Source organism: Chionomys nivalis, chromosome 20 (genome assembly GCF_950005125.1).
Source record: "Chionomys nivalis chromosome 20, mChiNiv1.1, whole genome shotgun sequence".
In the NCBI taxonomy this organism is placed as follows: domain Eukaryota; kingdom Metazoa; phylum Chordata; class Mammalia; order Rodentia; family Cricetidae; genus Chionomys; species Chionomys nivalis.
In genome coordinates this window covers 52,911,579-52,926,552 of record NC_080105.1, presented here as the reverse complement: position 1 = coordinate 52,926,552, position 14,974 = coordinate 52,911,579, and the positions used below count along the sequence as shown (strand labels likewise).

Sequence of the window (14,974 nt, the reverse complement as noted above, 5' to 3'; positions counted from 1 at the left end):
GTCATGTCTTTTCTAGAGGACAAGGTACAAAAAAAATTCCTCTTATTATAAGCACTCAGTTCCTGTTTTCAGAAGCCTCTGCCAGAAAGCCCCAAGCATGCACTGTAGGATCTTTTAATTTTCAAACTATTTTCAATCATCAAGGTTAGATAACCAACAAGGGGACATTTCCTGGGAGGAAATAGGAGAAAGTCAGCCCCGGTGACTGTGGTTAGTTGCTCAAGACAGCCATTGTGTGACCTGGGTTTAAACGTTCTGCATATTCAAGAAATAACCTTAAGAACTTAAAGATTCTTAAGGCTCTTCTGTGATGAGTTATGATTCTAGACACCAGCTCAGATGAAATCGACATGTCTGTAACTTAGAGAGCAGCCCAGCAGGGAGCTGTCAGCGGGCAAGAATCACGTGTGAAGTGCAGGCTGCCTGCGTGTGCTGTCTGGGCCTGCACTGGGCTGAAGACATGCCAGTACGGGGGCTACAGCAAAGCACCTCTCCACATAGGATCCTTTAGCTGAAAGGAGGGTGGAGATGGCCACAAAGACAGGAAAATGAGTGTCCAATGATGGCGACAGTTCTAAGAAGGAATTTTCAATTTAGAGTATAACTAAAAAAAAAAAATCCAGTGTCATGAAATATGGACGTCTATCAATGGAATCTCCATCCTTCAGAGGAGGAATGGCCATAGTCATCCTGAGCAGGAGTTGGCACCAAGCTGGAGTGACAGGCGCCATCCTCAGTGTTATACAACACAGGGCAGGGAGGGGTGCTCGATCCCATGTGTGTCTAGATACTATGCACAGGATGACTTCTGGGTGATGTGAGAGCTACCAACACAGGTCAGCCTCGTACATAAAAAGAACGAGCAGATGAGCTTCAAACCAGAACTCTGGAAAGGTGTGAGCCCATCTACCTTGCTTTGAGATATCAAGAGAGCCCCATTGCCAGCATGCTGTGTTTTAAAACTGTTTTATGCCTACGGGTATTTTGTCAATATTTATGTCTGTGTAACATGTATGTAGCTGATATGCACAGCAGAGGCCAGAGGGCGCTAGAACTAAAGTTGTAGCCACTGTGTTGGTACTCAGAACCGAACCCGGGTCTTCTGAAGACAACCAGTGCTCTTAATCACGGAGCCATCTCTCCAGTCCCAGGCTTGCTATGTTCCATCGTGGCCAGGTAGAAACTACTTCTTAGGGTTTCTTTGACTCCCTTTGCCCCGACCCTCTCCTGCTCATAACTCGCTCATGCCAACTCCTGCTCAGTCAGCAGCCTGTGTGGAGACCTACCAGCCAACGCTGATTTCAAAAGGGCAGGTGACCCTTGCTATGGAATATCAGGGACTTTGCACTTTCCTGGATTTATATATTTTATTTTGTGCAGGTTTTTCATGTTCTGGAATCAACAGATGCATTTTTTTTTTTTATTCCACGACACAGGTCACAGACTGTTGAGAACCCTACAGTTCCAGAAGTTTCCAGTCCCATCTGCCCCAGTATGAACTCTAACTCTGCTGGGCCCCTGGCAAATTGCCTGGTCCCTCCATGGCTTGATGAGATATTAAAAACAGCCAGTATTAGTTAAGCTCTGAGAACAGAGCCCGGTCCTCAGTGGGAAAGTGGCTTATGTACCTTGACTCTATTAGTTCTGTGATTATAAGGAATTAGGACATGCGGCTTCTAGGAAGCCAGTGAGCAAAATATGATCTCTCTACAGACTACTCCTGTTCCTAATTCTGTCAGCTCAGAGAAACCTGGAGCTGCCAGCTACAAAATGCTTTGATTTCTTCCATCCGTCTCCAAGGCTCATCGCAGTCAGGTGTGAGTTTTGACAACGGGGGAGCTCTCTGTGCACCTTGTCAAAAATTGTAGAAGTTGATGTAACATCAGTATTTGCTAATATAAAAAACTCATTAGAGGACATGTAAAAGTCAGATGTCTTGCTAATGTAAGTTAGTTATTCAAATTCAAATAAAACCTTTTTTTTTTATAAAGCGCCGAGCAAACACAACGGCCCCCAGCTGAATATGCAGGCCGGGAGTCAATTCCACTCTTGAGTCGAAAGAACTGAAATTGCTTCATGTGGGAAATGGGAGTTCACAATGCTAAAGGCTGACTGCAAACTCAAGAGCGCCTGATCCCCCTCCATACTATCTGACTGATGGATGGGAAAAAATATCAAAAGTCATGTTTATAAACTGCATAATAAACAACTTAAGAGAATTTTATATAGTGACCAGCTCAGGGCTGCTGGATTTGCTGCTGACCACAGGCTCTGTCGTGCCAGCTGCCCAAAGAACTAGAGGAGGTGGGGCTCGTTGGAACAGTGAGCACAGTCTCTGGGCTGAGGCCAGGAACAGAAGACAGACACTGGTGGTGTCTGCAGGGTGGTGATGTCCCCCCCAGACTCTGGGGAAGCTGATCCTACGGCTCTGGTCAGGGGCTGGATGCCCTGTGACTTGCATTGGGATGCTCTGGGCCTCGGGCATAGGTTCTCCCCCTCAATAGGCAGGGGCTGTCCAGTGCTGATCAGGGCATCTCCACACAGCCATCACTGGGCTTTTCAATGTGGAATACAAACACGCCAGCTTCTAGAGAGTCAGTGGCTTGCTTGTAATTCTGAGCTTTGCTTCCCCAAACATGCTTTTCTGGAGGCGAGCAGCATGTTCAGAAAAACCACTCAGCCTGTCAGAGTTGTTACCAGCTTCCTTCATAGATTAATAAATGGGGATTTTGGCACGGATTTGAACTGTTTGGTACCCTGAGCTGGGAGACTCAGAGCTTCCCTATGTAGCCTGATCCAAAGTCCCCAAAAGCTGAACTTCTAATTGTACAGGGAGGTGCTCAGTGTATTCCTGTGACTCTACCCATGTGACTGTGCTCTCTATAACGTGTGCTTTGAGAGGGATATGGAAGGGCACAGGTGGAAGCCAGCTGGCCGAACGAGGGCCACTCCGTGAGGCTATGCAGGCTGTACTTACCAATACACAAGGGGGAAGGATAATTCCAGCGACGTACAGTCCCTGGCATGCAGGAAATGTGTGAGCGGCCCTGTTGAGAAGAAAGCCACAAAACTTGTTTGTTAACTGCAGTACAGTATTTAGGGATGAACCGCAAGGGGACTTTTCTCTGGACATTGAAAAACCGTGAATCTGACCACTGTTCATGAGTCCCATTTGGAAAGATCAATCAATCAATCAATTAACACAGATGTGATTCTTTTCACTAACACAATCTTGACTGTCTAAAAAGGTGACATTTCTGTTGACTTTTCATCATGCCTAAGGAGAACAAACAGAACTAGGCAAAGGATGCCTTAATTCCCCAGCAAGAACATCATCACATCATTTTACTTGAGGAGCAAGAGGGACTGGTGACAACCAGTATGGGGTGACAGGGTGGTGTGGTGTGCTAGAATTTGCTGATGTTTTGGGGTAACTTTCCTGACTTTGCACAAGTCGCACATGTTCGCTGTCTGTCTAACCCCACCTGGTCTACTGGGAAGCAGCTCATGGCTGCCATCTCTCTGTAGTGAAATGAATCCTCACCTTCCTCTTTCAGTTTGAACTTCCGTGAGACCCTTTAATACAGTTCCTCACGGTGTGGCGACTCTGAATCATAAAATTATCTCTGTTGCTACTTCATAACTGCAACTTCTACTCTTATGAATCAGAATGGCCTTAGGTGACCCCTGTGAAAAGGTTGTTTGACCCCAAAGGAGTCGAGACCCACAGGTTGAGAACTACTGCCCTAGATAGCCCCTTCAGCTGTGTTCTGTTTTTATTTTTCTTTCCTGTGATTTAGTGACCATCTCTGCCATGTCTCTTCATCTCAGACATTTCATCTACCACCTACAAGTGGCACCGAGGTGATGGAGGCCAAACTGTACCCACTGGGGACCCGAGAGGCATACATTTGCATTTAGGGTCAACAAAGATAGCTGGCTGACTCCCAAAGCTAATTATTTTGCTACAAAACTGATTCCAATTTTCCTTTTTCCTGGCATTTTAAAAATAGTTCTAAAGGAAGAATGTGTTTGTTTCTTAGCTTTGTTTGTCAAGTGTGTGCCCAGCCATTGTCTTTACCACAAGGTTTGGTTTTGAGTCAAGGTTTGTTTCGTTACCCCCTGGCCTCAAATTCACAGTTCCTCTGCCTTGGTCCCCCAAAGTGTTAGAACTAAAAGCATGCACCGGCACACCCAGCTGAAATTCACAGTTCCTCTGCCTTGGTTCCCCCAAAGTGTTAGGACTAAAAGCATGCACCGGCACACCCAGCTGAAAGTCCGTGTTTTTCAATAGGACAGTCTGATGCCAAAGTGAACGTGTTTATATATCCTGTGACCCATTAAATTACATTTAATAAATTCCTTCCTGAGTTATGGTTAAGCATAAAGTGCAAAAGCCTTTAAAGATATTTATGGAGACTGCCAGTAAAGCGGTCATTTATTTCAAATCTAGAGCAGATTCTGCCATGGATAAGACCATAAACATCTTGGATGAGTGATTTCAAACAAAATTTGTGTAATGGATCAAATACAAAATCGGATCCTGGAGATTTTTATCATCAAGATTTTACCCAAAGAGTAATTTTTGGTTTTTTATGCTTTAAGAGGGCATGAAAACACAGCTACATTGGTTAGGTATCAGAGGTCACTCGGATATTCAGGATTTATTGGCAGCACCTCTGCAAATATCTACCGGTCTCACTGTGTGTCTCGCATGGATGTCTCTGAGAGAACTGCCTTAGGAGCAGTGTCCGGCCAGACAGCATGTGGTCAATGTGTGCGAAGTAAGTAGTGCGCAATAAATGCAGCTCAGCATCCACTTCTGTCCTTGTGACTATTAATGAATAGCTACAAGATGTTAGCAAATATCTCCACCCCCGAACTCTGGACTCAGTGCTATTCCCAATAAAGACAATGGCTTGTTTCGATGTGATGAACAAGGCTAAGAAACAATCGCTTGTCTAGGAAGATTATCAATCCTCTGTTACAGAAAATCCCTGTTTGAAAGAGGATTTGCTCTCCAAGGTCTTAAGCAATCACTTTAAAGAGGAAGCTGACAGAGGCTGCAAGATCACATCTTTGACACAAAAGAGCATGAACATCAGAAAAGGACACAGCTCTGAATGATGATCTCTCGGGAGGAAAGTAGACGGCATTTACGTAGCTCTAGTCAGTTATAACAAAAGTCAGGGGGAAAAAAAGACCACATGAAAAGCATGTGGAAGTAGACCAAGGTGCCTCTGCATGCAGAAGTCATGACACAGGACTCAGAATTCTTTCAATTGTAACAAGCGCATATATATATATATATATATATATATATATATATATATATATATATATATAATGCTTGTCTCGAAGAACCACCCTGATTAGTCTCCCCATCCCTGCTTAACTGCCTGCTTCAGTCACAGAGCTACAGAATTCTGGGGGGAAAGCTCAATTTCTACAACCCACCGTGATGTGGGAGTGATTTCTTTCTAATCTGTTGCTTTCATTGGTTAATTAATAAAGAAACTGCCTAGGCCCATTTGATAGGCCAACCCTTAGGTGGGTGGAGTAAACAGAACAGAATGCTGGGAGAAAGAAGCTGAGTCAGGCAGTCGCCATGATTCTCCCACTCCAGACAGATGCAGGTTAAGATCTTTCCTGGTAATCCAGCTTGTGGTGCTACATAGAATATTAGAAATGGGTTAGATCAATATGTAAGAGCTAGCCAATAAGAGACTAGAACTAATGGGCCAAGCAGTATTTAAAAGAATACAGTTTTCGTGTAATTATTTCGGGTAAAGCTAGCCGTGTAGGCGGCCGGGCGCCAGGAACGCAGCCCACTGCAGCTCTCACTACACCACCGTATGCAGAGTCCACGTGATTCATGCTGCACCAGGCAAGATCCAAAGACTGTGAGCTACAGTCTGGCTTTCCTGAAAGTAACTGCATGTCATTTGCTTATATAACAACATTTCTTCATACTGCCAACAGCTACATAATCCATGTCCTGAAACACGCTGAGGATTCAATAGATCTTTCTTTTCCTCTACTCACAGAGCTCATGACCCATGTCACGTGGTTTGTGGGGACTGATGGGTGGTCTTAATCCTGAACTAGCCTTTTCTAGGTGCTGTCCACTGGTACTTGGTATAATTGTTTACCAAAAATATGCAGAGAGAGTAATTGTATACAGTGACACTGTTTCGTTGCATATTATCCCACCTTTTCCTTGATTCTTAATCTGTTTAATGAAGTTGGGCACAGAGCTTATTTTAGAGATATGCCATTAAGAAGACAACAAATTCAATGTCATGATAAACATGTGAGAATTTACTTTGTGATATGAACTGTATGACGAGTACAAACATGAGTGGTTATGACCCTATTGTCTATTTCATTACAATAGAAAAAACATTTATCTACCTGTTTGCCCATTTATAATGTTTCTATGGAAATGTCTACATGATTTTGTTTTTTAAAAAAAGCTACAAAAATTTATAGCAGAACTTGTCTATAGAATTTCTTGAAAAATCACAGAATGGTTCTTTGTTGGCGAATACCCAAGGTATCTGGTGGTAAAATACTGAATGGAATCATGGGAAAGGCAAATGTGCTGATGCTCAAGGCCCAGCGACACATCCCATAACTGTGAGCCCCGCGGGGGTTTACAGATACTCTGATACTGTCTGGTTCCTTCGTTTTTCTCTGCATGATTATGGGAATGACACACAATTTTGAAATAAAATAATTGTGAAAAATCCAGTGGTGAGGTCTGCAGAGGGGTTTCAGCGTTTACAGCGTGACTCTGACGATGCTGGATTTATCATCTGCATTGGTAGCTCAGTCCCAGAGCAAGGGGAACACACTGGCTGCACGGACATGACCTGGAGCATGTCCACAGGGTAGGAACACCAGAGGTGAGCGTGCTGGGCCTCCCTCATGGCCCCAGGGGTGCCTACCTGCAAGGTGTACCCGGGCTCGCACTGGAAGGAGAGCACATCATTCACCATGTACCGGTCTCCTATCTTGATGCCATTGCTCGGGAGAACAGGCTCCTGGCACGCAGCCAGACCCACAGCTAGAAGGACACAAAGACAGATGCTGGGGATCAGAGAATGTCAACAACACTTCTAGTATCCCTAGTGGGAACTTTGTTTCTCATCACTTCCTGTAGAGACAGGCAAAGGTTTACACGCTCCTAGCTGTTTGATCAAAGGGAATTAAATCTAAGTTGCAAGATAAGCTTTAATAGTACCTTGATTCATTTGGAAGAGATTCAGGTTTTTCTTAGATTAAAAAAATTATCAGTTCCACATTTAACATCCAGCACCCCAATTTGAATACGAATGCAACCAAGTGACCATTTCCTGCTGCAGAAAAAGCCTGGAGTGAAGCTCTCTTATCATCTTTCTGGCATTCTGAGGAAACTTTTCAAGTCTGGAAATCTGGGAATTCCTACTCTCTACGAAAAGACATACAAGCACACATTCATTCTCCTCTTCTACTGCTCCTCACCCCCAGAAACAAGAAGTTCGTGGGTAGTCCAATCTTGGATAAATAGGACCAATAGTTACAGACATAAAATGTTGTAACCTGGTCCTTCCCTTCATTAAAATTGCTCACAGATTGCAATACAAATCTATCATGTACTATTGGAATCCAAACCAAATATCAGAATAACTAACTCTGAGTATTACTTAACAGCCATATCATTCTGAAAAGTGAAAATATACAAGAATGGCATTTCATTGAATAAAACATGCAATTTTTTTTTCACCAAAAGATTCGAGTTTTATAAAATGGTTGCATTCTGACGGTAGAGTGTGAACAACAGAGATGATGGCATCTGTGTTAATTTAATTAGGACTCTGGCTTTCCAGCCCAGAGCTGTCTCCATAAATTCTGGCCTCCATCCTTCCAGGGCTCCATGAAAGCGGAGAAGGGCTTCTCTGGTGAGACTGGTGAGCCTTCCTGTCATCTTGGACTTTTATTTGTGTTCTGGAACTTGACAGGAACACATCATGTCACACAGGAAGGAAGCGTGGGTGGTGGGAGTGCCAGTTAATTTGGAGTCACACAGTCTTGTGTGACATGGTCCAGTATGGCCATCCTACCCTTGAGCTCCCCTGCACTATGGTGATAATGAGAGACCTACTGTCTCTCCCACCTGCAGCGCCACCCAAACTGGACCAGCTGTGCTGCATCATCCCTTAGGACTTCAAACACACAAATACACAAACAATAACAAGGCAATGACGGACGTGAATGTCAACAGCAGTGGCAACATGGATCTACCTCCTCCTGGGGCTTGCTCATATGGGTACAGGGGCTGGTCCGCTACTCTAGACACAAAGCTCTTAGAAAGAACATGCACTACTAAAGGAAGTGTTATCTGTGCTCAACATAGCCACCGAGACAGATGCTCCCCACTCTACTTCCCAGAAGAGCCTTCTAGCTGATACCACTCCAAAACCTTAAAGAAGTCTGTGGTTGATCTAGCCATACCAAAGATGGTGTAGCCTCTGTCCATGGCTTCCACAAGATGTCAGAATGCTTTTTCTACTCTGTGACTCTGAATCTGCAAGCCATGCATCCCAGACCACCCAGAGATCAGTGCCCTTCTCCTTATCTCAAGAGGAAGACAGAGTTGGAGTGTCATTTTTCCCAAGAGGGACTGCTACCTGAGCCCCAGCTATTGAGTCTGGGCTGGGACGTGGACTTGCCAGAATATGCCACACCTCAGTGTGCAGCCATTCTGTATGAGACAGGCAGCAGTCGTGAGCTATGGCACAAATCTTTCCCGGGCTGAAATAGATTGTTCCCTAAATAGCTCTGTTTAAGCATAAAACACAATTTGCATTAAACTACAATAGGTTGTATTTCTAACATGGGTTTTAAGCCACTTAAGGTTTGTCATTGAAGATTAAACTGCCAAACATAAAAAGACAATTGCATAGGATATCACAGCTACATTTAAAACTTATACACTAAAGATTGGCAAGACCTCCCTCTCTCTCTCTTACTCTCTCTTTCCCTCTGTGTGTGTAGCTTCATTTTTAAAATTTCAGTAAAAAGTTAATAAAATATTATAGAAAATATCTAATTAAAGTTGGACTCCTACAAGGCATAATTTACACTGATGTGACAACAGCATCATTTTGGAATCATTCAGGTTTTCAAAAAACAGGGCCACGAGCAAAGTTTTCAATAACACAAAATGTTCAAAATGAAGAAGAAAAATTTGCTGAGATTAAATTGGTAAATATTTATTGAGATTAAAATGGCAAGGAGTCACATCCAACCTCAATAGCTGAATTGCTTCTCTTTCTGTGAGCTGTATAACGTGTTATTCCTATTTATTACATGCAGATTTATATGCAGTTATTGCGTATCAATTGGGTTTCATTTTCTCATTCCTTAAATTCTATACTGAAATCCAATTCACCATCTGAAGAAGGTAACATCGATATTTCTCATTATAGGAAATGTAGCGCGTGTCTTCTAATTAATCTCAAAGCACAAAGACATCATTTCAGCCAGGGAACCCTATGGGGAGACTGAGAGTGGTCCACAAAGAGACCATGGTATTTGAAATGTAGATAGATGCACCACTAGGCTTTTCCTCCCTCTCAGCACCTCCATGCAGCTGTCCATGTTAGAAACTAAGAATGCAAACTCTCACAGGAGTGATAGAAATCCATACAGCTGTATGAGTTACTCATTGAGACATATGTACGTTTATTTAGGAAGCTCCAAACACACTGAAGGACAACCTAAAGACTGGGTAAACGGGGCATTAGTGTTGGAACATGCCTGGAAGACCAGAACTCAGGGGGATGAGGCAAGGGTATGAGTGCTTGAGGCCACTAGGCTATATAAGAGTACTTTCTATTAATCTTTAAAAAGTTGACAGATTTAAACATAACAGATCAATAGGAGAATTCTCCACTAATATTACAGAGGCAGCAAGATCTAGGAAGAGGAGACTGGAAAACTATTTGCATGACTTTTGACAGAATTCCTGTCCCTAGCTAATCACGGTGTGCTTAGAACTAACATCATGCGTGATGGTGTGGAACACCCAGTGAGGGAACTCACTGGAAGGTGGTCCACGAACAGCTAGGATCCTTGATCTCCTTGAAGACAAGGTGAGGCTTGTCCCCACAAATCTGAAGAACTCATGGCCGTTTGTGTGTATGGGGGTGGCAAACACATTATGACGGTTTTATAATTTATTAGCCATCAATGTATTTTCTGTTCACTCTGATGTTAAAATGTGCTAGTACATAAAGTTTCAATTTGATTTAGAATGTAGGAAGGATGTTTCTTAACTCCCATGAATCTAGCCTGTAGAAGCCAAGATCATGAAACAAAGCCATTAAAAAGATAAGTATCCTAATTTGACCAAAAGTAGAGTTTAATGACTTGACCTACTGCTGATCATAAAATGTGAATGCTTCGCCCCAGAGGTGAGCAGATAGCCCATCAGGTCTCTGGAACACACTGTGGCTGCTCTTCAAAACCTACAGAAAAACCCAAAGTGAGTTCCCTTGAATCTCAGAAGTGAAGACCATGGACAGCACATGACAGCAGCTCTAAGTGGGAAGTCCAAGTACAACCTTCTAGTTTTATTCTGTTGCTGTGATTAAAAACCCTCAGACCAAAGAGAAAGGGAACTCTTTGACTTATAATTCAAGGTTAGTTTGTCACTGAGGGAAGTCAGGGTAGGAACAAACCAGGAAACTGAAGCACAAACCATGGAGGAGTGTAGCTTGCAGGTTTCTACAGACTCACATTTAGCTCGCTCTCTTACAGAGTCCAGGACCACCTGCCCAGGGAATAGTGCTGCCCACAGTGGGCTAGGCCATCCAACACCAATGAACAACCATGAAAATTCCCATGGACACGCCCACAGGACAATCTGCTCTAGGTAATTCCTCAACAGACATTTTCCTCTCAGATGAGCCTAGGCTGTGTCAAATTGAGGATTAAAGCTAACTAGGACATAAACACTTATGCTACGCATGCATGTACCATTTCAATATGTGGGGAGATCATCATTACACGATGCGGATACAAAAGGCTATCCTTTAATTTTAAGAAGAAAAAAAGGTACAATGTCAATTATGCTCTATGATAAATGCGGATGGTCCCTGTTGACAGTGTTTCAACACAGGGACTTTTACCTTCATGAGGGGGTAACCAGTGTGCATTGAGTAGAAACCACACTGTGAACTTTGAATTTTGATCTTTTCGCAGGGCTGGTGATACAGGGTAAGACAATTTTTGTGAAGCTGCATAGCTCCTAGTTTCCAGCACATCAGAAGGATGGGCAACTGGTACCCAGTCAGGGGAATCACATGCACTTTAGACTGATGATACTTTAGCTGGCAAATGCTTGTGGGTATAACATTCTAGGAAAGGACAGAGCATCTATAATTAAAGAGCATCTGTAATCCACGTGTACAATACCAGTAGATGTGAACACTAATTTATTAGTTGATTATACTTTTTTTGAGGCAGGTTCAATCATTGCAGATAAGTCTGGCCTGGACTCCCAATCCTCCTGTTTCAGCCTCCCAAATGCTGGGATGTCAAGTACACATTACCACACCTGTTGAAAAATTCTTTTCATTGAATCTATGTTAGCCTTTTTGATCATGAAATAGACGTTTTATTGATAATTAATGATAGCTTCATCTTAATTAGGGTTCCTATAGCTGTGAAGAGACACCATGACCATGGCAACTCTTACGAAGAAAACATTTAATCGAGGCTGACTTACGGGTTTAGAGGTTTAGTCACAGAGTATAGCAGCATTTTAACGACACCGAGTAATCCTGCACAAACAGAACATTTCCCATCATATTCAGTTCCACGTTTCCAAGGTTTGCTTGTCCTCAGGACACACGTGCTTTGTGCAACCCATTAGCAGCACGGGAGGGAGGCTTCTGCACAGCACCTGGGAAGCCCTGATTGGCCCAATAGCCTCATTGTGAAACCTTGGTTAGTGATTTATCCAGGTGAAAATCGTCTACACCCAAAGCCAAGTTGCAGTAAGTAAAGCGCCACCACGCCTTACTTTCAGGTTGAATTTATAGTTGACATTATATCAACTTCCTCAGTTTGAGATCAAGAACCTATGGAAACAAATAGGTCCTCCTCTTCCTCCCCTTTGTTCTTGTTCTCCCTCTTTCATCTCCCTTTTCTCTTCCTCTTCCTCTCTTACTATTGTTATGAGATGAAAGTCTGTCCTTCTAACGTTCACACACTGAAATTTTAACATCCGTTGAGACTTAAAATTCGGCTCTGTAGAAAGGGACCAGTGTTGGGTCAGATGCACACTGATTCTCACAAGGGAGCCAGTGCTGTTAGAAGAAGGAAATGCAGACTAAAAGCCCTGCACAGGACCTGCAAACCCAACACGTAGATCTTCAGCGGGAGAAGACTCCACCAATGCTTTGACCTTGGGTTTCCAGTTCCAGGATCGTAAGAACAACAACTTCTGCTGTCTAAGCTCCAGTCTGTGTTGCTGTGTCACAGTGACCAATACAGCATAAACAATTAGCACATAGCTGTAATGAAGGGACATGGGGCAGGGCAGTCTATATCTGTCCCTTAACAGAGGATATAGGGGTGATAAATTTGGCTTGAAGAATCTCAGTCGTTAGCTAAAAAACACTTTTCCTGCCACTCTTGTGTTTTATGAATGAAAGGCTAACGTGAAAACTGGGTGTTCTTTGGTGACAAACAACCCTTGAACAATTGGACCAAAATGCATAACTTTGCAGTCGCCGAAGACAGACATCAGGACACGTCCCCACTGTGCAGCAGAAAGTGAAACACCCTAGTTTCCTACTTTCCACTGGGCCACTAGGTGGGTGTGCTGGTTAAGTTTGTCACACTTCTGAATGAAAGGGGAAGACTGCTAAAAACAGAGCCTCGCCAGCTGTCTTTATCACAGAGCTATATCCATCACCAGTTCCGGAATCGCTCCACTTAAGCTTACTAGAGCGACAGCTGGTTCAGAACAGCCAGTCCATTAGACTCAGATCAGGTTGTTAAATGTCAGACACTACACTTGAACTTTTCCTCAATTACGCAAAAATAAATCTCCCCACGTGTGCGCTTACTGCAGCGTCAGGGATTCTGAACAAGAGGCCCAGGCTTTGTCTGAAATCACAGTCATAATAAGCTTTTGTTGAGGCACTCTAGAGTGTGTTATATTAATAGGGAAAACAATCAAATAAAATGTAGATATCTGATAAATGGACTTAATGTAAACTGGATAAAATTCTGTATTCATGAGTTTTCTCCATCTATTTAAATAAAAGTAAGCAACTATAAGATATTTAGATTTGACTGAAATCCCCACTACTCAGTAGACCCATTGGTCAGGCAGGTACACTGAGCAAAACACATTGAAACAATATCTTCTTAGCTGAATCTATCCAGAATTCTAATACATTCATTTTGTTTTAGTGTCTTACAACGTCTGACATGCCTGTTGTTTTTATTTATTATCTCTTTGTTGACTAGACCGCATCAGTCAGTTTTCCATTACTGTGATAAAACACTATGACTGAAGGCACCAAGAGAAGGAAGGGTTTAATTGGATTTATGGTTTCGAAGGGATGAGAGTCCATCAAAATCACATTGGGAAGGCAAGCATGGCAGCAGGCAGACATGGTGGCTGCAATGGCGGCTGCAACAGCAGCAGCAGCAGCAGCAGCAGAAGAAGAAGAAGAAGAAGAAGAAGAAGAAGAAGAAGAAGAAGAAGAAGAAGAAGAAGAAGCAGCAGCAGCAGCAGCAACTGAGAGTTCAAATTTCCAAAGGCATACAGGAAAAGGACCAAGCAGAGACAACAAAGTTGAAATGGCAGAGTCTTTTGAAACTTCAAAGTGCTCCCCCAGTGACAGACCTCCTGTAGCAAGGGCATGCCTCCTAAACCTTCCCCCAAAGGCACCAAGGAGGGACAAGTATTCAAATGTTCAGACTATGGGGACAGCCCATTCAAGCCACCAGGGAGCAATCGGCATCTTTACAGATGTGTTCAGTATGCCTGCTTATCTCCAGCTATCTATGAAAGCATCCCTGAGGCCAACACAGCTGACCGCACTTGACCTAAAGATGAGTTCCTGACCCATGATTTATAGCGAGGTATCGTACCCTCAGATTATGGTACCATGTACTTAAAATACACATTTTACTGTTGTCTATACATATGTATTAATATTTATTGTTCTAGAGATTTGAGGAAACCCGATGATACCTTGTGTCTTCTTGGGATGTAAGCATCTATATTTTTAAGAATATGGTGATGAATGACATGGCCTTTAATCTAACCTAAAATTTCTATGCCAAAGAGACACAATTACTCCTGGCAACACCACTCTACTCCCGAGAGAACGTTGAGCACCAAAGACACTCCACTGGGAGCTTGTCTTCTTGGCAAAACTGGCCTTTGGGTTAAGAAAAGCCCATACCTCAACTTCTGACAAAGATACAAAATATCCCTAAGTGGATAAAACAGGATTGTCTTATCTTGCCAAGACAGGGTAGGATAGTCCTAAGAAAGTTCCTTGCCTTTAATAATGGTATGCCAGTTATGTTAGGCCTTAGCCAAAGTTGGTTGACTCAACATTACAAACGAGACTTTGGGTGATTGCCCAGGTAGTCAGTTGTCTCTGTCAATTGTTGCACATTTTGGATATCTCTCGATTGTTAAGTGATATTTATTCCCTTCTCAGATCTTTGACGGAGTTAAAGATTATATAATTGTAGTTACTCTCTATGTTATTTAGACTCCTTGAGATAAAATGTTTAACAAAAGTTTTGTCCTCAATATTGTTTGTTATATTTATTATTTGTTATTATTGTATATAGTTGTATTTGGTTTGTTTCTATCTTATTTAGACAAAAGGGGGAGATGTAGGGACATAGCCCCACCCATTGGGGGCGTGTTCGCCTCGGGCTAATGTTT

General features: G+C 42.9%; 1 protein-coding gene across 2 annotated transcripts in view; it reads right to left on the bottom strand.

Moving 5' to 3' along the window:
* Csmd1 (CUB and Sushi multiple domains 1) overlaps positions 1-14,974 on the bottom strand; it is a 1,398,492-nt gene that overhangs the window by 125,245 nt on the left and 1,258,273 nt on the right. For both annotated transcript variants that reach the window (XM_057752269.1, XM_057752268.1), the window contains exons 38-39: positions 6,951-7,069; positions 2,978-3,047 (exon numbers count right to left, since the gene is read on the bottom strand). In XM_057752269.1, the coding sequence (XP_057608252.1) occupies positions 2,978-3,047; positions 6,951-7,069 (189 nt within the window). The remainder of the gene's footprint in view (positions 1-2,977; positions 3,048-6,950; positions 7,070-14,974) is intronic.